Source organism: Equus przewalskii, chromosome 4 (genome assembly GCF_037783145.1).
Source record: "Equus przewalskii isolate Varuska chromosome 4, EquPr2, whole genome shotgun sequence".
In the NCBI taxonomy this organism is placed as follows: domain Eukaryota; kingdom Metazoa; phylum Chordata; class Mammalia; order Perissodactyla; family Equidae; genus Equus; species Equus przewalskii.
The window spans coordinates 36,516,501-36,540,282 of NC_091834.1; the positions used below are offsets into that span (position 1 = coordinate 36,516,501).

Consider the following 23,782-nt stretch of genomic DNA (forward strand, 5'->3'; position numbering starts at 1 on the left):
GTGCCAGAAAGTACACAGGCAAACAATCATCATCCCTTATATGATTAAGATGCTGGACTATTTATAAAATATTTTATACATTTTAAACTCATATGATTTGCACATTTTTGTCCTTGTTTTACAGATAAGGAAACTGAGGATCAGAGAAGTTAAGTGACTTGCTCAGGTCAAAAGGCTAGTAACAAGGAGTCTTGTTGCCATGGACTCTCTTTCTCCACATCAAATAAAATGAAACAAGCAGACAGTGTCTCCTGGGCCTTAAGACCTTTCAGTATTGTATTGCATCCCCAAGCCTAGCTGAGGCATTGAGTCCTGAGGCTCCATAGAAGGCAAAAATATATAACTTCTCGTACCTCCATCCCCCACTTCCTCATCTACACCTGTGCAATGAATGAATGTTAATGCAAAGTTTGAAGGCGATTTTTGTAACTTAAGTCAACTGAGAAAATAAAATACTTGTCAGTGCCCAAAACCAAACCTGAAATTCTTCAGGGTAGGGCATGCTAAACTCATTTCTTTAATCACGTGTGCATTTCTGACCCTTTCAGCCTCTACTGCACCTACTCACAGGGCATGTCTGACTGCTTTGTAGCACTCGCCGTGTGTGTCCTCTAAGCTTTTGAAGGCATTCTGCTTTCCTTATTTTAGACATCTCTAGTCCTGTGATGGCACAGTGCTTCACATATAGAAGAGGGGCAATGAGTTTATTGAATAAAAGCCATGTGTTTATTTCACATATATCCTTATTTGGCAAATATACAAGTAACTGTGCCAGAGGCTACCAGGGAAATAGAATTAGGCATAAAAACTTTGACAGTGCAAGAGCATTACTGAAATGAAATAGGCAGACAGAAATCATTATAACTCTTCATGGAAGATAAGAAACACACTGGGAATGAGGCTGTACTTGAAGAGAACAAAATGGTAAGAACGAAAATGCTATCAAAGAAAGCAATATGGATTCTGGGGTTAGGTAGTAAAAATGAGGGCAAAGTTCACACTAACACTGTTTTTAGAGAATGTGCAAGTACGTATGTCTAATAACTTATTTAAACCAATAGCAAAATATTTTAACTATTAAGTCTTTATTATAGGAAGTAATTCTATATAAATGAGAACAAAACCACATTAATCTGGCTTTTGGAAAGTTCACTGGACTAGAATACAATAGGATCCAGGTTACAGCTCTAGCACTAGTCCTAACTTCATGACTTTGGGCAACTTATCCAACCTCTTTGGAACTCAAACATAAGTAGGGAGGCTGGGCTATACAAATTCTAAGGTATTTCCCAATTTTGAAAATTTAATAACTTCATTGATTTGTATATAAGTGATGCCTTCAAAGCTTTAAAAACGCCCTCCTGAATACGTTAAAAATGGTCCCTCCAGTTTTGTTGACACTTTCAATTTGTAGATCCTACTAGATAAACCTTGTCAACTTAAGAGTTCAAGTTGAGTTGGCACTTTACCATATTTAGGAAATTACATTTCTTGTAATTTGTGAGTAAATGGGAACAGGATAGATATACATGACATCTGTACAAGAATAATATACACAAGAATAATATACAGTCATGGTGACGAAACTTTATTGTAACAAGCCATTTTTGAAGAAAAGTAAAACAAAGAAATGGACGTTTGTCACACTGTGAAAGGAGAGCCTTTTTCAACATCCCAGTCGTCTTTTGCGACCTGATGGAACAACTAGAATGGTGGCTTTGAAATTCTGTCCTGCTACATTTGCAATATGAATTTCAAGTGCATTCTAATAGGTTTTTACAAGCCCTGTTTTGGTTTAATGCAGCTCTCATGATATAAAAATTTACCTGGCAGAAACGAAGTAAAAAAAAAAAAAGGATTTAATGATATTTAATGGTAGAGTTCATAACGGCTTATTAAAACTATTCCCAGGTTTTGAGCCAGCGTGTGGATTACTATCTAAACAACTACGAGATATATTTTATACAGGGGCATTATATTTGATGATTACAAAAATTGATAGTAAAAATTACAGGCTGGGAGGCCTTCCTATTTTTCACAAAGGAAGTAGACACAGATTCTAATATCTACAAAACACCAAAGAAATTACAGGAGTGGTGGCTGAACTGTTTGGAGGAACAATGTGATACAACAATTTTTTCAGAACACTAAAATTCTATTTTCAGTGGTCTCTCACCACCTTCATTTGTTCTCAAATAAAGGCATAAAACACTAACTCACACAAGAAAAACTGCCAAGAAGTCTTAAGGTGATGATGAATCTCCTATTTCAGATACTAGATTATTACTGATATTTTAAGAGAAAAGAGGTGTTTGGGATAAATTATTGTCTTGAACTAAGTTGGGCTCTAATTGACAATTGTGTTGAAGTTCGTGTGTCATTCTCCAAAAATTTAAAAAGGGGGGGTTGGGGTGGGCAGGATCTTTTCATCAGAGAGAAGAGAATTTAACCAGAGACTATCCTAATGTGGCAACAGCAACCATAAATAGGCGACAATTTACACATCTGTGAGGAAATATCATAAAAGTAGCTATCATGTAGGCAGTTCTGTTAACTTTTCACAAGATTGCTGTGTTAGAGAAAGAGCTGTATCTCTGAAAGCACACTATGTATTCCTGAGTGGTTTAAAAGTAAATCTGCAGAAATAAGAGTATATTCTTAACTCTGAATATAATTTTAGAGGTGTTAAACAAAACATAATATATGTAATGAACAGCCAATATCTAATGAAAAGCTTTTATTTCTGAATTCTATCACTGACACCATGGGATTTAATAATAATAAAATTAAATGTATCTGTCTTTATTTTGTTTCTAAATTTATTTTATACACTTAGAGGCTTATAATAATTAAAATTATAAAAATAAATTGCCTGAATGGCCCACAGGGCATGGAAATTCTAAAACATTAGTGTAAATAGGACTTACTCATTAAATAGCACTGAAAAAGATATACAAATTATATTTAATTCTACTATAGTGACTTAGATGAAAACAGTCTAATGGATTGTGCAAGAGTCACAAATCTAGCTCCTGGCTTTTTACGTGTGTGAACTTGGGCAAGTCATTAAGTAGCTGGTTATGCCAGGTGCCTCCATCTGTAAAATGAGGACAGGGCTACTTTCCAACTGCAGGAGAATGTCCCAGGTGAGCCTTGAGAAGTTCCCCCAGAATTTAATCATTTTAAAAAGCCAAATCCAATCAAGATATAAATGTATAGGAAATGTTAATTTTCCTTAAACTTGCAGACTAGAAAATGTCTTCCAATGGCAGTCCAGAAGTTGAACTATTCAACTGTTCATGAAAATAGTCATGCTTACTGTTTCACTAGGCCTGTGTCTACACCAGAGAGTACTCTGAGGGTAAACAAGGGATAAGTTCTGGGGAAAAGAATGCAGTGAGTCATTAAGACTAGAAGTGAAATGAAACGCTATACCAAATTCTATCGAAACTTCGAGACTTAAAATGAGAAACTACTTTTTCCCATGAGAACGCAGCAATTATAATTTTAATGAATGCCAGGAAAGATTTTCAAGTTTTTAGCTGACATGTTTAAATGCAAGTGTTTTCAATGAACTACGCCATTTTATAAAATACAGTCACTATTAATTAATGCCAAAACCAAGAGAATTTTTATGAAATTACATATTATGGACACATGACCAGCAAAGTGGTTCATCTTGATTGATGTTATGATTCTGAATACCACAGGAGTTAGTAATGCTTCAGTGCCTTCCCATGAAGTTCAAGCCAATGTTTTTTTGTCTAATTGGCTCATCATTGTTCACTAAATTGGTATTTTCTCTGCTATCCTGTTTCCAATCATCTGGTATTCCTCTGGAGCCTATACAATCTTCAGGTATGTGCTTCAATTGAAGCCTAACCCTGTATTCCTGAAATTAGGCCTAAGAAACAACTCTGAGAAAACAATGCTATTTAAACGTGAATAAGTATAATTTAGTTTCTCTATGTTTTCATTTTTAATGAAATAAGAATTTACTTTACGGTGAATAAATCCATTTCTGAACATCGAATTGTGACATTTACTAACTTATTAAATTACACGCTTCAGTATTTATCTAAGCTCATACAGAAGTAAATCACTAAAATGATTATGCCCTAAAATCAGAGATTTGTAACATGAATAATAGAAAAACCCATCTAGAGTCTACTCATCTACAAGGCAAGAAGAGACCCCAGAGTTAGGGACTGAGCACATATTCATGTGGGCTCACATATATGGATACTTCACTGATTCTCCTTTGTAATCTAATATTTAAAAGATTATAAATACGTAAAGAGGTAAATTTCTCCAGATCTATATATCGACACTAAAATTAAGAAATACTTTTATGGACAACAAGATCATCTTTTAAAACTGGCATCTCTTGCTCTGATAGGGCCAATTAAAACTGGTGCATCAAATTGACAGCCTGACATCATGGCAAAAGTTGACTGTGTCCCTTACTGAAGAAAGTCACCTCTACCTCAAATTTGTGGTTTGTTCCTATTCTTTGCTGTCAACAGGTCAGGGGGACCCCTTGGTTGCTGCTGAGATCGTTGTAACTCCTGCTGTACTCAGTCAGCCCATGGAATGATATCAACAGTTCACCTGGGAAGGAGAGACTTGAGTTCTGCCTCTGCTTCACTGTGAGACCTGAGCTAAGTCCCTAACTTCCCTGAGCTCCTGTTTCCTAAGCTGCAAAATGAGGGTCTCAGACTAGATGACACCCAAGGATTGGACTAGCTTTAACATTCGCTATTGACAATATCTCCTTGGTGATCACGCCACCTCTTCTTCCATATGGGAAGAGATGGAGTCTAAATAACAAGACACGGTGTTACTTCCACTCAATTATCCTAATGATTGCTTCTAACCCTCACTTAAAAGTTATTTTAAATGGTGCCAGAATTTTCCTCAGTAATATTCACTAAGAACTCAGTGAAATCCAAGTATGATTCTTCCCTCCAATGTTTTGTCCTTGGTGCAATCATACAGATGAACATCAGGTCATGTCTCCTCTAGTCATCTTTATTGATCATTTTCAGAACACTTCTCTGGTAAAGAAATACTCATACCCCCAAGCAAAATGGTATCTTTTCAGAAGGGAAAGTTCCAAGTACACAAATACGAACCCAAAATCTGTTGTGGTAGTAAACAATTCTCTGTTTTTCTCTAAACAGTTTTGATGATTAGTTCTGACAATTGAGTTTCCGCAAACATCATTTCACATGGGACCCCTCACTCATCCGTCCCTCCCTGCCGCCATCAGATCTTCACCAGACGAGTCCACCCTAAAGCACAGTGCTTACAAACGTTAGGACTCTATTTGGATAACAGCAGCTTAATCATTTCAATCTTTAAAAAATAAAACAGTTTTGGAAAACCTCTAATTTATTTTAGAGTTTCTTTTCTCATCTTGGATGGCCTTCCTCCTCTAAAACTGGTTCTCATTTCCCAAAGCCCTTGTTTGTGCTCTAAAAGCCGCCATTGCTTTTGGTGAAGATGGCCTGACAAAAGTCAGTCAGCAAGATCGATCTCTTTGGCGATGGGAGTCGTCTGGAGTCCACCGATTTTAACGACTTCAGTTTGAACTGAGGAGGAGTTTATTGCCAATCTAGTCCCCTGCCCTGTGGCAGTAAATTACCGACGATTAAAGAGCCAGTTTCTCCTCTTCTTTCCCCCAACCACTTCGCCCCCACCACTCTTCTCTGCTCCCAGCAAAAACACAAAAAAACACTCCCTAAAGGACAAAACCTGCCACCAAGGCGGCAGCACTGTGGTAATTTCCCAAGGCATTATGATTGATAATGATCAGCAGAGCGTGGGATAATAGCTCCCCTTAATTTACCGGTCCCTTTGAAGGGTTAAAATATGGCAGATGTTGATAGCTGACACTCCTTGCTAACAGGAAAGACACATTGCTGTGGGGCCCACTTCGAGGCTTTCCCGGCCCCGCAGCTGTCTGTGTAGAGCTAATTGTATCCACTTGTTTAACCTCGGGGAACGTCTGGAGGGGACCCAGTGCCACAAGGGTACCTTTTTTTTTTAACGGTCATTTCCTCTCTGGTGTAACTTGCATGACAGTATGTGACAAGCAGAAATTAATGGGGACACTGCTGTGCCAATTCCTCCTGAATTGCTGACACTGGCTACAGGCTGCCTGTTTGCCACCCAGCCAAGACCTCACATGAAACATGGCGAGGGGCCCACAGCTCTATTCACCAACAAGCCAGCTGGTCAGTGATGAGAGGAGCCGAAACAATGTGGGGCGCACAAACCAGGAAGAAAATGCTTTACAAACCATTTCAAACCAAGGAGGTAGCATTTGCTGAGAGTTAATATGCTGGTTTATTTTCCTAAGTGGCAAACTGCAGGACTCCAATCTCCAAAGCACTTTAGATGTTAAGCAGGAGTCCTCTTCCGACGCCTTCTTAGGTATAAGTTAGCGTAGGAACATCATTCAGGCAAAAGAAAGCCACATGAGCTTCATTTCATCTCCAAGAAGGCTTTTCTAGCAGGCAGCTTCCAGGAAGGCCTAGGAGCCAACAGGGCATCTCTCGCCTCTAGCTAACTGCTATGGTGCTGCCCAGTTTAAAAATTCTGTGCATGGGGTATCTCTTTCCCTCTTTCTCACACATGCAAGCACACACACAAAAGAATCTCAAGTTCAAGCCCATTAATTGTCTGCAACGTTTTGCAAGGTGGGGGAATCTGCCCCAACCTTGGCAAGATCCACTTTCTCCTCTTTACATAATCAGGAATCAAACTCAGCCGGTGGTCACTTAAATGGTGGCTCTGTTATAGATTAGGCCCTGCTGATTTCGGCTCAGACGAACAAATAAAGGCACATAAATTAAAAAAAAGAAAAAAAAAAGCACAGAAGAAAAGTCACCTAACTGGGATCTCGTGTATGACTCAGAAGTCAAGATTAAGGAGAAAGATGAAAACTTGTAATGGGAAAATTACACTGGTAAGCATTTTATAACACATTTGGGAAGCCCTAAGGGCATTCCAAAAGGCACAACAAAGAGGCTCCTCAACTTTGTGTCTGGGCATGGCATGGAGTGAAATTTTGGTGCTCTGAAGTAGTGGATACTCTCACGAAAACAAGAATCTATTCAATTCACTTTTTCCTCCATGCAAAGTTTTAAAGTGTACCAGTTGATGTGAAGATGGAGCCAGTCTGAGAAAATAAGGAACACTCACATCAACCAGAGAATTCAGCAAATGAAGAAGGTACAGGTTTTGGTCTAAGTCAGACCTGCCTCTTGTTTCTTTGGGTGGGAATGGAAGGGGCAGAGAATGCCATAACCTGCAGTGTTACCAGGTTGGCCCTGGGGAGAAGGAGAACATGTGTTTCCACTTCCAAGAGGGCTTTTCAAAGCCAACATTGGAGCAGTGGCCTCAGGATGGTCATTCTTTGGCCACAAAGAGTTAGTATAGGAACAGGCAGTCTACCTTTCCACCAACAAATGCAATTAACAAAATTCTCCAACTTACTCTGGCAAGAAGCACAACACTAGAGAGAGAATAAATCAGTATGAATGCCCACTTCCACCAGATAAAGGCTCTGGGAATAACTCTAGTAGATGGGCTATTATTTCTATAAATATAATCTGTAAGAGATCTACTGAATTTAGGAAAGTTTTAAAACATTTCTAATTGGGAACTGGAATGCAGGCCTGGAAAAAACGCTAAGGAAGACGTCATGGAAGTGGAAACACTAATCTCTTAAATGAACACATTTCCAAAGTACATGATACAATGCTACCTGAGTCTGTCAGTGAGTGTTCACTGACAATGTAGTCTTTAAGGATGCCTGCTTTCTGATAGCAAAGTAATATTTTAATGAAAATTCAAACACTCCAATCCAAAGGGTGCTGAGAACATACTGTCTAAATAATAGGTCCTTTTTACCAAGACCAATGTGGAAACCTTAAGAAACAAGAATCCCATTCAACGTTAGACATTCCTTCTTACGTGACAACTGGATGGTCTGAATTGGAATCTCTCAGAATCGACTCTGCAAATATTACTGAAGACACGTGCAGGTGAAATCCTGAGCTTGAAGTGTGATGCCCACAGCGTCTGTGGCAGCTCTGTAGCCTACCACCAAGGGCTCTGTTAAGAGGTGTGCTGTGGGAGTGCTTCTTACATGGTTTCTCATTAGTTAAAATATTATTTGCATTTACAAATTTAGCTCCAGCTTTTGTTTCTGAGCTCCCAAGGTTTTCTAGTCTATAAATATCCAATTTAACAATGCCAGAAGGAGTAAAAGAATGTTACACATGGAATTTGATTGCATAGATACGTTTTAGAAATGCATATTTTTAGGTCAAATAGGGGATACCTGTACTTATTAAAATAGCCTCTCTCAGCTCACATGCCACACTGTAGTGGACAAAAAGCTGCATGGTTTGTTAAAGGCTATCCAACTGCAAACATGTTCCATTTGTGAGTTAGGGAACTACGAGTCGTATTTTAAAAGGCAATCCAGCAAGCAGCTGGATATAACACATTTCCAGGCTTCACAGCCCTTCTGGATGCTTCGTTAGGCCTCTTATCAGAACAAGAAGAATAGCGATCTCTGTTATGGCTTTCCTGTGGCAAGTAAAAGACAAGGCGATGATTTTCCAGTCCATTTCCCCTGGCAACATGCTCATCAATCACCAGAGGCTAGGACTTTGTTATTTTGGCTGGTGGAAAGAAAGCTCAGTGGTTTCTGTCCAAGTGAAATGGGCCTCTCTCCCACCCAAAACTTCAGGTTATCATCGAGGGCTGTTGCCTCCACCTTAAGAGCATCTGCTTAGGAGCTCACAGGGCTAAGCTTGAACACAAATTTTATACTCACTGAACAGATGACTCAGTCTGGGAGAAGCGCAATTTATAATGTGTCTGGAGATGCCAGTTTTCTAAATCCAACAAGGGGACCACCAAAGTTGCAGGTATTTATCTTTCTGTTAATGATGTATCCTCAACAGTTCTCATTTTACTGTCATCCACACTAGTCTATTTTCATCTTCACATGTTCAAAGGGCCACAATGGGAAGCGACAACAGATTTTAAAGAAAGGGGGGAAAAAAGCTTAAAAAAAATAAACATACAGCCAAATTCCCTTTCTTTGGCATCACTTTCCCTCCTCTTCCCTGCCTTAGTTTTGAAGAAATGGAGGTTGTCTTTAAGTGGATAGGGAGTCATTCACGTTATTGTAAGGGCAAGTGCATGTTCCAAAGATTGCTGTTAGCATTTCGAGTCTCAAATTAAATAATTTACTTCAGGAAAAACTGGAAAGACATCTGACACTCCTTCATTAAACTAACTCTGCATTCACAATATCTTATCTATTTGTGGACAATCTCCCTGGACAGGTCAATTCAGGGTTTAAAAAGAAACATTTCTTTTCTAGCAGGCATAGAATAATGCATACGTCCCAAAAAAGCCTTTGCTTAACTATACAATGTAATTGTTATGAGCTCATTTTAACAAGAGGAGTTAAAGTTGATTTCAAATAAAAAATATTGAAAACCTAGAGATCATTAAAGAAACCCACACCAGTGCCTGCCACTGTAGTAAAAATAGGCTTGTAACTTTACTTTATTCTATATGCAGACATTAATTTAAAAGTTTACTACTCACCAGCAATTGCTTCCATTTACAATTGAGTGAAATTCCTGCATAGACCAATTATACTATTTAATGGTGAAAGGCCAATAAGATTAAAGGCAATAATAACAATGGCGTCAGTAAGACTTCTTAGAAAGCTTATCACATTATTTTTTTCTAGTCTTTCAATGTTTGCCATTTTATCAATATCATCAGTATCAATAAACAAGTACTAAATGTTTTTGATGTATGCACATTGCTTATTTTACAAAGTCTGTCCTATTGTGTTGTGTAACAGAAAATGAAATGGTTCTTTCTTATGTTGGGCTATATAGAAAAGATTCAGATATAAAGACTTCAATCTCTCTGTAATAGAGGGCATTCTCCATTAAAACACTTGTTAAAACATCCCTTTGTCAGATTATAAAAATATTAGATTGAATTATATGAAATCACCATTTTTGTAGGGCAAAGCTGTTGACTACTGACAATTTCATAGGGCTTAATGTTGTAGCAGTACATGCTCATTTTATATCATAAATATAAACAACCCACAATACCTCAAGAGAGATATACACTTATTATTTTAGTATATTTCCTCCTAGTTTTCTACACATGTATTTGAAATATATTTCAAAATTGGGATATTATATACACACTTTGAATATCATCTTTCTTTAGGCAATTAGTCTTCAAAAATGAATTTTCTTTGAAAAATCATTCTGTTAAATGACTTTTCATAATTTATTGAGTCATCTCCTATCATGGTACATTATGATTTTAATGTGAACTTCTTCTCTCATTATTTGTGAGGTTGAATATTTCTCCCACCTATCTACCACCCATTCTGTGTATATGTATTTCTTTGTGAATTTTTTCATATTCCTTATCCATATCTAAATTAGGTAATTTTCTTTTTCTTATTGGTTTGTAAAAGCTTTTTATATGTTAAGGATATTAAACCTCTGCTTTATTTTTTGCAAATATTTTATTTACCTTTTAGTTTTATCTATAATATTTTAAGTTTAAAATTTTTACAGTCTAATCTATGAATTATTTCCTCTGCAATAACTTCTACTGTTCTATGCTTAGAAAACTGTTCACTACTCTCAGATCTGATATTTGCTTATCTATTATTCTATTCATTAAAAAATTAATAGCAACCCCCTCCCATACATATGTACCTTTTAAAACTATAAAGTATTTAGACTTTATACAAAACCATAAAAGAGAGCAATTGCTTGGTATCCAAAGCTGAAATGCTGTCTTCAGCCTCCTAACCAGCACTAAATGTTACTAAATCAGGCCTGTTTCTAGCAAAATTTACAAGCAAACTCAGCTGTCTCTTTTCTAAGGAAAATTTCCTGCTGTACAAAGGGTTACCTCTGAACAGTATCTCCATTCTTTCACCCATGACTCCATTCCTAATTTTCTGTTTTCTGGCAGCTGCTCTCTAACTTACAAATAATGCGTGTCTTTGTTTAGAGTTCCTTAAAAAAACTGTATATTCTAAATGTGGAAGAAAGCTCAATTTATTTTACTTTGAAACCTGAGAAATCAATAACATGAACCATATGTTAATTATGGAACTTGGTGATAAATAAAGTAAGAAGTCCTGTGAAACTGTGGTGGTGAAAGTGATGGTGGAGTTGAAACAGAAAAGCAAAGAAGTCCTTTCTCTTGGTGTGTGATGCTTTCATAAATCTCTCCACTTGGGAGGACACCAAAATGCAACTCTTTTCTTAATTCATTCTAATGAAATTTATATTTTACTTTCTTCCCAGTTCCTAAGGGTTTTTATTTAGATCTTATAGCAACAATGAGATGCATATCACAGGCTGTAAGTATAACGGCAACATTTATAACAGATGATGTCAAAGACAAAACAATCAATATTTATGTCCTTGGATGTCATTTATTTGGATTCATATAGTCTTGCACTGAAGACATGAATCAATTCATCTTTAATATCTGAGTGAAATACTAAAGGACTTCAGGTTTACAAGATAAATTTCTATGATCAAATTAATCATAATCGGGGAACGAAAGTTGGTAATGTGAGGTTTCAGATAGTTACACTCAATATAATCATGTGCTTTTTTTAAAAAAAGCTACTTTTGGGGGGTTTATTGAGGATACATAAATCTTCTCCTTTTTCCTGGGACCTATTCAATCAATTCTCCTCTTGTTACCACCAACCTATTTGTTCCCTCTTCTTGTACTCCCACCCTCCTGACCCGGAATGTATTTTCATAGAGGCAGGGGGCAGAGGGAAGTAGGGCCCTCACCTACAGCTTTTACACTATCTTCGTCTCAGCAAACACCTCAGGTCTTCAGCTATGGGTAATGGTGAATTTCTCAGTTCCAGATTTGAACAATAAAATGTGATATATTAGTGAAATTAAAATGTCGACAAGGAGCATTTCAAGAGTTCATTCCACACTAAACATATTCATAGAACATTTTCAATTTAGGATATCTGTTTCCAGGTCATTCAGTATCTGATTGTTCAACAGCCTTGACGTTTAACGTTGCAGTTCCTAAACTTAATTCATAGTGAAACCTCCTAGGCCCTGTGGTCCTCAAATCCCTGCTATGTTCTATTTTAGCTTTCTAATCTAAAAATGGTGTGACTATACTAGAGTAGAATGATAACTATTTCTTTGGTTTTGTCCAAGAAAGGAAAAATGAACAAGTATGGTCAGGGACAGCAGAGAGCAATGGTAAATATAAAAATCAACAAAGCTACTAGTTTATATTTGTTGAAGGCTTAGAACCACAAGTGGAAGAAATTATGAGCACTCGTGGCTTCTAATGCATGAGCCTCAAAGAGAGTACCTGAATACTACATTTGGCCATGTTGGCATGTCAGTGTTAAAAATCTATGACTATGATCCACTGAAGTTTCATACAGTTTTAGTTCCTAATCAATAAAACAGGGTTAGGAATTCTGACCAGTTTCACTTGCTGGTTTGGTAATGGTTTACTAACTAGGACCACAGAGAACTGTGAAAACATAAGTGAAATGAAACAAAAAGCATTTTTCAAAGGTCAAATCATGATGTGTCATGAACACTTTTTTTTAAAAAGAATAGATTTCTGGGTGGCTTAAGAATCTCCAGGTAGAATTGTCATATTCCTAAGTGACTTCTCTTTAATTCATATTAATGAATTAGCGTTTTCCAATAAAACACCTTAAGGAACAAAACTTGTGTGCTTTTAAACAAGTATCATATACTATATGGGCGACTTCAGTTAAAATGCCATAACTAACTCACCTGGGTGTGGTTCTGAACTCACCTGTGTGGTTCTGAATGGCTGGCGTTACCTATGCACAGGCAAGCAAATATTCCAGAGGGTTGACTCATCTCAGAATATAAGGGAGATGTTTTCCATTTCCCAGCTGTGTCATGTATCAGACTGTAGAACATATTTCTTAAACTGTAGTGTCCATAAGCATCATCAGAGGGTACTTTTTGGAAACTCCCTCCTGAGACTACATTTGGGAATGAGAAATCTGTTAGGGTTAGGGCAAGGCTGTCATTTTACGTGACCACCCCAGGCAGTGGTTATGCAGACGATTTACTGACCACACTTGGAGAAAAAAAAAGCATTATGTTTACCTAACTTCATTAACCCTTTATTAGACAGTAACTCATTTTTGCAAAATTTGTTGGGTTTAGTCTGTTTTCCAGGCACCTAAATTAAGCTTAACATTGTATGGTAGTAGCCAGAGTTTTTAGAGATTAGATTTATACTTGATCATTTCTAACAGTCAAGGAATTCTCTTTCACGTCCTAAGACTTCAAGTGTCACAGTGTCCAGATGCTTGGCATCAAGGTCCTGATTTAAATATGTGAATTCAAATTCAGGTCAAACTCTCCTGATTTTCCATTGGAGTCAATCTTTTTGGAGAAGTTTGTCTTTGAGAGTGATAATGAGGAAGAGCAGAATGAGAGTAACTGCAACACTATTTCATATGCTAGAGATATTTGATTCTCATAACTGCCATTATAGGGTTTTCAAGGCTTCAGAAACACAACTGTTTGTGAAAGCACTTATTCATTCAACAAATATTTACTAGAACCAATAATGATTTTAACTGCAATGAAAGGACTGTTTAATCCTTGCCACCTTGCTTAGGAATGAGGAGTGAGACACTATCTTAGAAAACTAATAGATATCTTCTCTATATGTCTTTCATTAATTTAAAATTTAGTGATTACAGATTGTTAGCAATTGCTCTAGCAGAATGGTGCTTTCTTAACTTCCAAACTCCACAATACATATATGGGTATCTGAAATTTCTGGATGAGAATGATAAAAATCCGAATGAATAAACACAGGTTTTTCAATTACATTTTTAAAAGTAACTTAACTCTTTGAAGCTGCTGCTGCTCAAGGTGGGGATGGGGAGTAACTTTGCCTACAATGGTGAATATATGGAAAGTTATCTTTAAATGCTTAAAAATGCATAACTACGAAATTATCTTTTAGCTATATACCCCTGAGAAATGAGAATGGGGTCTAAGATTCATAGTATCAATCAATCTCTTCATTGGACTTGGTTTCCCATCCTTAGCATAAAACATATTTAACAGAGTTCAACACTGAAAGAGAGCAATTTCTGGAATTTATTTAAGTCAGTACTATATTAAAGGAGAAAATGCCTTACACTTCTAGTGGAGATCAGTTATTGGTTTTAGACTATATCTAAACCAAGCCGACCAAGAAAATCCTTAGTTATAAAACAGATACTCCCTGTGTCCCTGCCCACCATAAAGAAATCAATGTGAAAGAGCCAAGTGGAGTGGAGACAGGACATACTCTTAGCTTATTTTTCTATTATATATATGTGCGTTTGTGTGTGTATATGTATGTGTATAAAATCTATCCTTGAAAAATTACAATTTCCTCACTTGTACAATGGGAATACATTTCAGAATTAATTAGAGGGTATTAATAAGGTAAGCACCTAGTATAGTGACCAACACATGTTTACTGAGAGTCCTCTATATTCTAGACAGTATGCTAATACTGGGGATCCTGCAATAAACTAGAGTCCTAACTTCGAAGCTCTTATCTTCTAGTTGGGAAACATGAACAAGCAGCATAAAAAAATGAATGAGATAATTTCAGCTAAGCATTATGAAGAAAATAAAATAGGACAATGGGGTGTAATGTGGTAAACCGTAACTAGATGTGGAGCTTTAGGAGATGACATGCGTCGAGACTAGAATGATGAGAAATAGGCATCCCACTTGTGGGCCTTGGGAGGCAGAGGCGTGGAACGTTCCAAACAGGATGAATAGTAAGTACACACATTCTGAGCAGCGAGCATGTTGGAAGAACACAAAGAAGGCAGGTGTGGCTGAAGAACAGTGAGCCAGGAGAAGGGCGGAGGCAGTTTGGGGGGTGGGGAGCAGGTAGGCAGGAAGAGCACTAGATCATGTAGGACTTTTGATTTTATTCTATACTTCATAGGAAACCACTGGAGAAAAGTTTTCAGTAGGGGAGTAATAGTTTTATTTACATTTTAATAAGGTCCCCCTGGTTGGTATACAGAGGATGATCTACAAAGGGGCAGGAGTGGAAGCAGCATGTTGAGTTAAGAAGCTGGTTGATGGGTTGGACTAGAGCTTCAGCAACGCAGATATTGAAAAGTAGTCGGTTTGGGGATATCTTTTGGGGACAAAACCAAAAGTACTTGCTAATGGATTAGACGAAGATTGTAAAGGAAGGCAAGAAACCAAGAATGATGCTGAGGTTTGAGACTGAAACAGCTGGGCAGGTGGGGAAGGTTTGAGCTGGGGAGAGGATTGTTGGACAACGTTTTAGTGATGAGATCTCAAATGCCTGGTTGACTATAACACATTTCGAGCAAGGGAGAGAGGTCAGACTGAAGAATAAATGATATCTGAAGATTCTAGACTGAACAACATCACCTGGCCCGAAAGTGTAGACAGGGAAGAGAAAAGGGTGGAGCCTTGGATATTCCAATGTTTAGAGGAAGAGAGCCAGAAAGGAGACTGAAAACAGAGAGCTTAGGCCCACATTAAACTTAGGTGAGGAATAGCCCTCTTCTATGCAGAGAATCACTCTGCTCTCTGTCTGACACAGACTGGGTATATACTGCCTGCAACTTTTTAATGGACTCTATGAACATTCAATGCCTAAGGTGAGGAAATATTTTCTAAAGATCTTGATCTTTACAAGACACTTGATCAAAGTGTCATTTGCTTATTTTAGCGAGTCAGAATTTATTTTAGTGAGTCGGTCGTATAGTACCTTTAGAAACACAATAGCATGTTTTTTTAAAACTCATATTTCCTATTGGGGAAAAAAACCAAACCACTAAACAACTGCTATGGTTTGTTATTACATACTTATAGATAATCACATATGTGCATAATTCTATCCTCTTTCTCCTGATAATTTCTACTATAAGAGCTTGGGAAATTGCTCAAGGATTTGTTTCTGGGAGAGTCCTCAAAATCTAGATTACCTAAAAATGTTCCCCCTGTGGAAGTTCATTGAATCAGTGAAAGTTACCACCGTTGCAGTTCACGCACTCTACGTTTCCCCCTAAATTTGGGGTGACTCAGTGTTGACTCCCCCTTCCTTTCGATCATCTCTCCTTCTGGAATCAATGGCTAATGCTGTGGCCCTACTCTGATCTAACCCTCTATCTACTCTCAGACTGGCCACTTAACTTTTGCTTTTGATATACCTGATAGTCCTCTTAAAAAAAAAAACTCCCCAAATTCTGTGTGTGGGGAGCATATACACTGGTAAGGGTGTGGTTTGTGTGGAGAAAACATTTCTTTTGAGCCAAAAGACTATATTAAAAGCTGACTTTCCACAGAGAAAAACTATAATATAGGTTACATTCCTGACGAAAGTTCAGATTCCTGTTTTTTTAAAAAGTAGAATGCCTCTAAGCAGAATAGTTAATATACTATGAATGATGTGCTTTTTAAAAGACATTATAGGTCTAGAATGCGCCTAAATTGATTAGATAAAACATTACAATAACCAATTCTATCGAATGCTACATTAATGTGGAAGGGGAGTGAAACCAAAATGAAAGACTCTTAGGACTCAGGCTGGAGAGAGCCAAAAGCCAGGGACTGAAGAGGAAGCTGGGGCAGAGCCATGCAGAGCCCAGGGAAGCTAAGAGAGTGGGGGTGGGAGGGTGGTGAGAGCGGGGGTGGTGGGGCAGTTGTGGGGAGGAGGCCATGGAGGGAAAGGGTAAAGGGAACACAGGATCTTCAGTACCAAGAAGAAAATTAACTGTCTGAGAAACCACACTGTCGAGCAACAAGCCCTAAGAGAGCCAACTGTACTACAGGAGTGAACTATTTTAAGTCCAATTGCTTTAAGTCAAGGCTCATCTTAGAGTAAAAATCAACACTGGCATGACTGACCTTTGAGGTCCTTTGCACCAGAACTAGTGTTATTACAACATTCTACTTTGCCTATTAAAATTAATTTCATTAAACAGTCCTCTCAGGCATCTTTCAAATATGTACTTTCTTTTAAAATTATTTCATATTACTATGAAAAGCAGTTTGCACTAAACATCACGCGAGGTGTGCGTGTGTGTGTGTGAGTTTTAAAAAACATGGTCTATTCAGTTAGTCTAGCCATGATATTACATTGAACAAAATTTCCTTCCAGGATCCTTATAGCTATTGTGGAGTATTTGTTCTTTGAATTTCTTGCCTTGTTTTTGGGATTACTTTATTATGCAACATCTGCTCTGAATTTCAAATGTGATAAACAGAGTATGAGTGTCGGTGGCAGATGGCTAATGACCAGCAGCGACAGGGCATTCAAGCCTGCCTTGTTTTCTGAGAAGCGATATTTTCATGTTAATTTGCTCTGTGTCCTGCAAAGATGAGACAAATCACCTGCTCATAATTCAGGCAAAGTGGGGACCACCAGGAGCCGAGAGGGGCCATGGCTTGATTGCTTTAAGGGTAAGAGGAGAGAAGGCTCTGGGAGACTTTCCTCATCTGCAGCACAGGGGACCAGTCAGTCACTTTGCATTATGTCAGACAGAGAAAGATGAATCAGCCCTGGGCATCCCAGACTGACACCAGAGCCACTGTTTACTGCAAGCACATATTATTCATGAAAACAGATATTTCCCAGAGGCAGAAAACAGGTGCTATTAAGAGTGTGTGTCAGTCTCTGAAGTCTGGATTTCGTAAAATAAACCTAATAGTATATTTTATCTCCTCGTAAAAATATTACAACCAACAGAAATCTCTAAAAAAACATTCAATTGAAGATAAAATGAAATCTAATTCATAGAGAAAATGACCCATACAGACACAGAAACCTTGAGTTTTTTTGGCTTTCTCAAGCCCTACAGAATTCACTTATCATAGAGATGCATAAATAAAATATAATTTTTATTCCAAGATTGAGTCATCTAAAGAGGCCATATGGTGTTGAGCTTAAAGAACCCTGTGCTATTCTGGGGAGGCAACTGATCTTCTGAGTGACCTTTCAGTGCCTCAAATTTCTACTTGTGAAATTATATTGCCAATTTCATCAAACATGTTCCGTGCACAGAATGTCCAAAAAAATGATACTAGGTTCTCAAAGAGTTTATGAGATAGCTGAGAAACCAGGTCACATAGTAGGAGAGATAATGTACTATATAGGCAAGCCTAAGTAACAAATGAATAAAAGAGGGCATTACATTTTGAAAGCCTGGAGAGCAAAAGATTTTACATAGGAGTCTCTCACCGCATATATCCTGCCATATAGCTCTTTTTCTGAGTAGAAGTTACAAATGACTAAGGCACAAGGTGAGGGTTTTTATTTACAGTTCTTTCTGATCCCCTATCATAAAATAGCAGATAAAGGCACGAAAGAGAAAAAGTAACAATCCAGAAATCCTTTCTTTTCTTAGAAAGCCCCCATAAAGGTGGGCTATATAAGCCCAGATATTCTAAATTTACCAGGAACTCTAAAAGAACAAAATAAGACAATAATTAAGTTGTTAATTATTGCCTCATAAGTTTAAGTGTCTAGGTGCAAGAAGACAATAACAAATCTCAAATAAAAATTCATAAAGATGGCACTGAATTCCTCCATAATTAAGCAGATCAAAAGGTAACATTCTGAATTAGAAAAAGGAAAGCAAGAGATGGCAATGATAAGCCTATGAGGTAAAATGTGAGTGTTCATGACTTCACAGTATAGCAGGCAACAGGCTCCCTGAAGTGAATGTGACCATCAACAAAAAGGACGTTCTTTAGGACATCAAGAAAAGAGATTAAAGAATGTGAAGAAAACCTCAAGATGAAGTATTAATAAGATGTATGTATGTGTTTCAGAATAAGGTGTATTTAAAAATGTTGGAAAGAATCACCTATGATTTTATTTTATTCTCAAGCCTCTCAATGACAATTTTCAGTTTAGGCCTATGCTCTTAACTTACTTTACTGAAGTCTGATATGACTACCATACAATAATTACAGAATTTCCTCAAAGAGTTCACACAACTACCAACCTTAACAAATACTCAGGGCTTCAGGGGTGCTTTTCTGACTTTTTTACTTTTTAAAAACAAATAGTATTTACATGCATTTGAAAAATTGTTACGTGATCTGTGTAAACTGGGAAAATAAGCCCATCGCAGGCTTTTTTCTAAGAAACACACTGATTAAAAATGGCACTGAACTAAAAGATTTTACTTCTATAATACCTAGACAGAGATCATGGAGCATCTCAGTTTTTTGCAAGTACTGCCCACCTAATACAATTTATGTTCTGAACATACACTTGAATATTCTGAATTTAAGTGAGCTAACAGGTGAAGAGGGTCACAGAAAACACTGTGGGGGACAAGTGGTTGAGGAAAATTCCCTTAGCCTAAATGGTCTTATATGAGAAATTTTTTCTTTCTTTCTTTTTTTTTGGTCAGGAAAATTGGCCCTGAGCTAACATCTGTTGCCTATCTTCCTCTTTTTGGTGAGGAAGATTATCCCTGTGCTAACATCTGCGCCAATTTTCCTCTATTTTGCATGTGGGACACCGCCACAGCATGGTTGGATGAGTGGTATATAGGTCTGTGCCTGGGATCGGAACCTGCGAACCCTGGGCCACCAAAGCCTGGCACACAAACTTAACCACTATGCCATCAGGCCGGCCACATGAGGTCTTTTCTTGATTTTCTATTTCTATTTCATGTTAAAATATTTTACATATTTATAACTATTTTGCAACATGGCATGTTCTGATACATGCAAGACAATATCAATACTAATGTCTATGATTTTGAAGAACACTTTAGAAAATATTTTGATACTAAAATGCAAAGAATCAGCTATACATTGTGCTTATTCATAAACAAGTTTTTTATAAACTTGAAAATGCCCCCTAAACTATTTAAATAACCACAGAGAATGTGTACCACATGGTTCTATGTGTACTTTATCTCTTCTCTTATACTCTAAGGACCTTGAGAGCAATTTCGTGACTAATTCAGTTTTTTTTTTTTTGGAGGAAGATTAGCCCTGAGCTAACTACTGCTAATCTTCCTCTTTTTGCTGAGGACGACTGGCCCTGAGCTAACAACCATGCCCATCTTCCTCTACTTTATATGTGGGATGCCTACCACAGCATGGCGTGCCAAGCGGTGCCATGTCCACACCTGGGATCTGAACCAGCGAACCCCGGGCCACTGAAGTGGAACGTGCGAACTTAACTGCTGCATCACCGGGCCAGCCCCTCAGTTTTGTGTCCCCAAGTGCCCAGCAGAAAACTCTCCCTGTAAATATTCAATAAATATTTGTACAAGTATATTCAGAAAAACTCTTATTACAACAAAACATTCTATATAAAGAATCCAATTCTGTGTTCCCAATAGGTTGTTCATAATAACAATATTCTCTTGATCTGGTTACTGAGATATCTCATAAATGAGCCCATACAACAACGAAATATTTCTGTTCTCTGGTTGTGTGCCTGAAAAACTCAATTAACCAGAACCTCAACTAGCCAGAAGCTCCCACTTAGCAGATGTTTATCCTGCAAATCAATTCTTAAAAAGAAGCCAATCCCAGGAAAAAAAGAGACAAGTGTTTAATAAAAATAAATTTGTATCAATTACATATTCAGCCTAAAACTATACATTTGATCGTTTTATAATGCTTTTAAATTATTATTCATGTTTTAAATAATGACCTTAAAAGATCACAAACACTCAAATGATAAAAAAAAAAAATCTTACATTGAATAAGGAAGAAAAATAGATTAGAATAGTTCAGAAAATTTAAAAAAATTAAGGATGAAAATAAAAATAGTTTTGTGATTAACTTTTAAGTTAGCAAAAAATATTCAATTAACTATTAACATAGAAATTAACTGCCTGCAATATTTCAGTTGACCATAGTTTTATTTTACTATGAAAATATCAATACACCATTAACCGCAAACCTTAAATAACCGGAGCTCCTCGTCCCCACCTCCACCCTTACACCAGCCAACTTGGTCCCTACAGGGACCAGAGGGGGTGCTGCCCTGAAGACTGAAGAAATTTAAGAGCATCAGGGAGAATCTCCTGTTCAACACAGATTCAAGTGACATTTCCTTTTCCTGCAGACAGATGAGAAGCTTAGAAATACTTTTAACTTTTAATATCTCACCTCGTCAAAAGCTTTTGGTAACAAGCACTATTCCCCCATCACCCCTGGCTCAGCCACTCCCCCACTCCTCTCTCTCCTTTACCTCACTTTGGTGACCACCTTTCTGCCCGTTCCTCATCTTACCCTGCTTACCCCTCCACCCCCACCCTTGAGAATTCCCCCGACCCCACTTCATTTCTACTCCTTCCTGATCAAACCTGGCTTATCAATCATTTTAACTACACAGATACTTTTGCAAACAATTACACTCTGCAGCCTCTAACATCCTAGGAGATTTTAATGTGAAGTGCAGAACATCTATATAGGCAGTATACCATCTATGTATGATATAAATACATGGTTATCTTGTCTCACTGCCCAAAAAAAAATGACCCGCCAAAAACAGTAATTTTGAACTTAGAATTGAATCAGAAGAAGCTGATGATTATTTTGACAGTATATGTTTAAGCTGTTGGAAGTCATTTAAAAACAACTTGGAAATAATTATATATCTGAAGAAAGGCTGGCAATATGTCTTATTTATTGAGCACCTATGTGTAGAAATCATTGTATAGGGACTGTCAGGATACAAAGCTGAAGGAAAAGGCAAGATATGGACACAAATAATCACAATTTAAAGGTAGAAAACATGATAAAGAGGTAGAAATATGTAGAACAAATGCCATAAGACAAATGAGATAGAAAACATGATAAAGAGGTAGAAATATGTAGAACAAATGCCATAAGACAAATGAGATTACACCCAGCTGTAAAAGTTGATCAAATGCTATCTGGGGAGGGCCTTGAAAAATTTAGGCAGGTAGTTATTGGCAGGGGTGTGGGGAGCAAAAGAAATGGCAATGAGAAGGAGGCCACAGAAGTTGGAAATTATGAGCCACACTAAGAGAATAGGGATTAGCACAATTTGGCCAGAAAACAGAGTATATGAAAAGGGACTATGCCCTGCCCTGCATGCTGAACGTTGAGTTTTGGACAAACTTATAAAGGAGAGACTGAAGACACAGGACTGGAATAGAATTTGAGAGGAAAGAGGGGTGCAGAGATAGAAGAGAAGAGTACCAAGAATAGGTAGCTAGGAATGCCTACATTTAAAGGGCCTGAGTGTTCTTAAAACAGCTCAAGAAGAAACGAGACCAGTACTGAGGAGCATATTCTCTTATGAAAGCCAGGTGGGAGAACATAAATCCTTTATTAGTCTAAAACCAAAGGAATAAATCAGTCAATATGTCAAATTCTAAATGTATCAGTATCTGGGAACACCACGTAACCATCAGTAAAAGACATTTCTTACTCTGTTCAGAAGATAAACTATTTTTATCTAGGAACTCCTATCTAAAGTAACGCTGAATTCTGTAACTCATTTCTAAACAATGAATGATAAGGTAAGGAAGGAGTCTGTTTAGTTAAGTCAGCTAATTTGCATAAACAAAAGGGTCTTTATGAAGACCTGCACATGATGTGCATGGATTTAAAAGATCTGCTGGGAAGTTCAATTAAGCAGCACAGAAATACAACCAACAGATTTATAAATAGCTTTTTCCATTAGACTTAAAGGAAGAATGGACTTCCAGTCAATACACTGTATCTAGCTTGCTGACCTCTAAGAAGTCTTAAGTTATCTTTGAATCCCAAAAATCTGGAGTGGTACCTGGCACTTAGGCTTCCTATAAATGTTGTGATTGAGAAAAAATGGAGAAAGAAGGGCCTAACAACCAGTATTTCGGATTTATATAGCACAGGTATGTCCTAGAACCAGTAAACAATTAGGATATTCAGTGTGCTTATGGATGATGTTTCAAATTATATCCTTCAAAGTCTATGAACCGTCGGAAAAAGTCTGAGCTATTATTTACTACATTATACTTTCTAAGGTTAGGGCCAGATAAGGACAAGTAAATAATTTTCAATAATTTTAATAAGTATTAGAACTAAAGGGTTTTCCCAGTGAGCCCTAAAATTAATGAACTAGACTATATCCCATCCTGAAAACATTCCACTTAGTTATATTAGATACATTTAACTTTATATTAAGTTCCAAAAGCTCTAAATCTGGCAATTTTCATAGGGAAGGAATGCCACTGCTTAATAAACTATAATAGTGTGACTGTTTGACCAGGCAGAAAGATGATTCGTGGTACCTTTATGGTTTCAGTGGGCACTCCAGGCTCTGGAACTTTATCCAAATAAGTGGTCAAGTCTTGATCAACATGTTCAAACACTAATGTTAGTTTGGTTTCTCTGTCTGTTCGTGACACTGTGCACACATCAAACAACCTAAAAGAAAAAGGAAAGAGATATTAAGTAGGTGGCAGTAAGCAAAAAAGTAACCTGTATGTCTTATACATATCCTTCAATTTGATCACATAACAGGAAAAAAAAGAAAAAAAAATTCAACTAGTGCTGATCATTCCTTGTGATAATAGGTAAGGATACCTAATGGGATCTGATGCTTTTATATGAGTATGAACGGTCAGGAAAGGAGGACCTGGTTAAGTGGTTACAAAATCCAC

The 23,782-nt window shown here is 37.4% G+C and overlaps 1 protein-coding gene across 6 annotated transcripts in view; it reads right to left on the minus strand.

Moving 5' to 3' along the window:
* The window catches only part of CDK6 (cyclin dependent kinase 6), a 234,379-nt gene that overhangs the window by 144,655 nt on the left and 65,942 nt on the right, over window positions 1-23,782 (minus strand). For all 6 annotated transcript variants that reach the window (XM_070617496.1, XM_070617497.1, XM_070617498.1 and 3 more), the window contains exon 3: window positions 23,411-23,546. In XM_070617496.1, coding sequence (XP_070473597.1) covers window positions 23,411-23,546 — 136 coding nt within the window. The remainder of the gene's footprint in view (window positions 1-23,410; window positions 23,547-23,782) is intronic.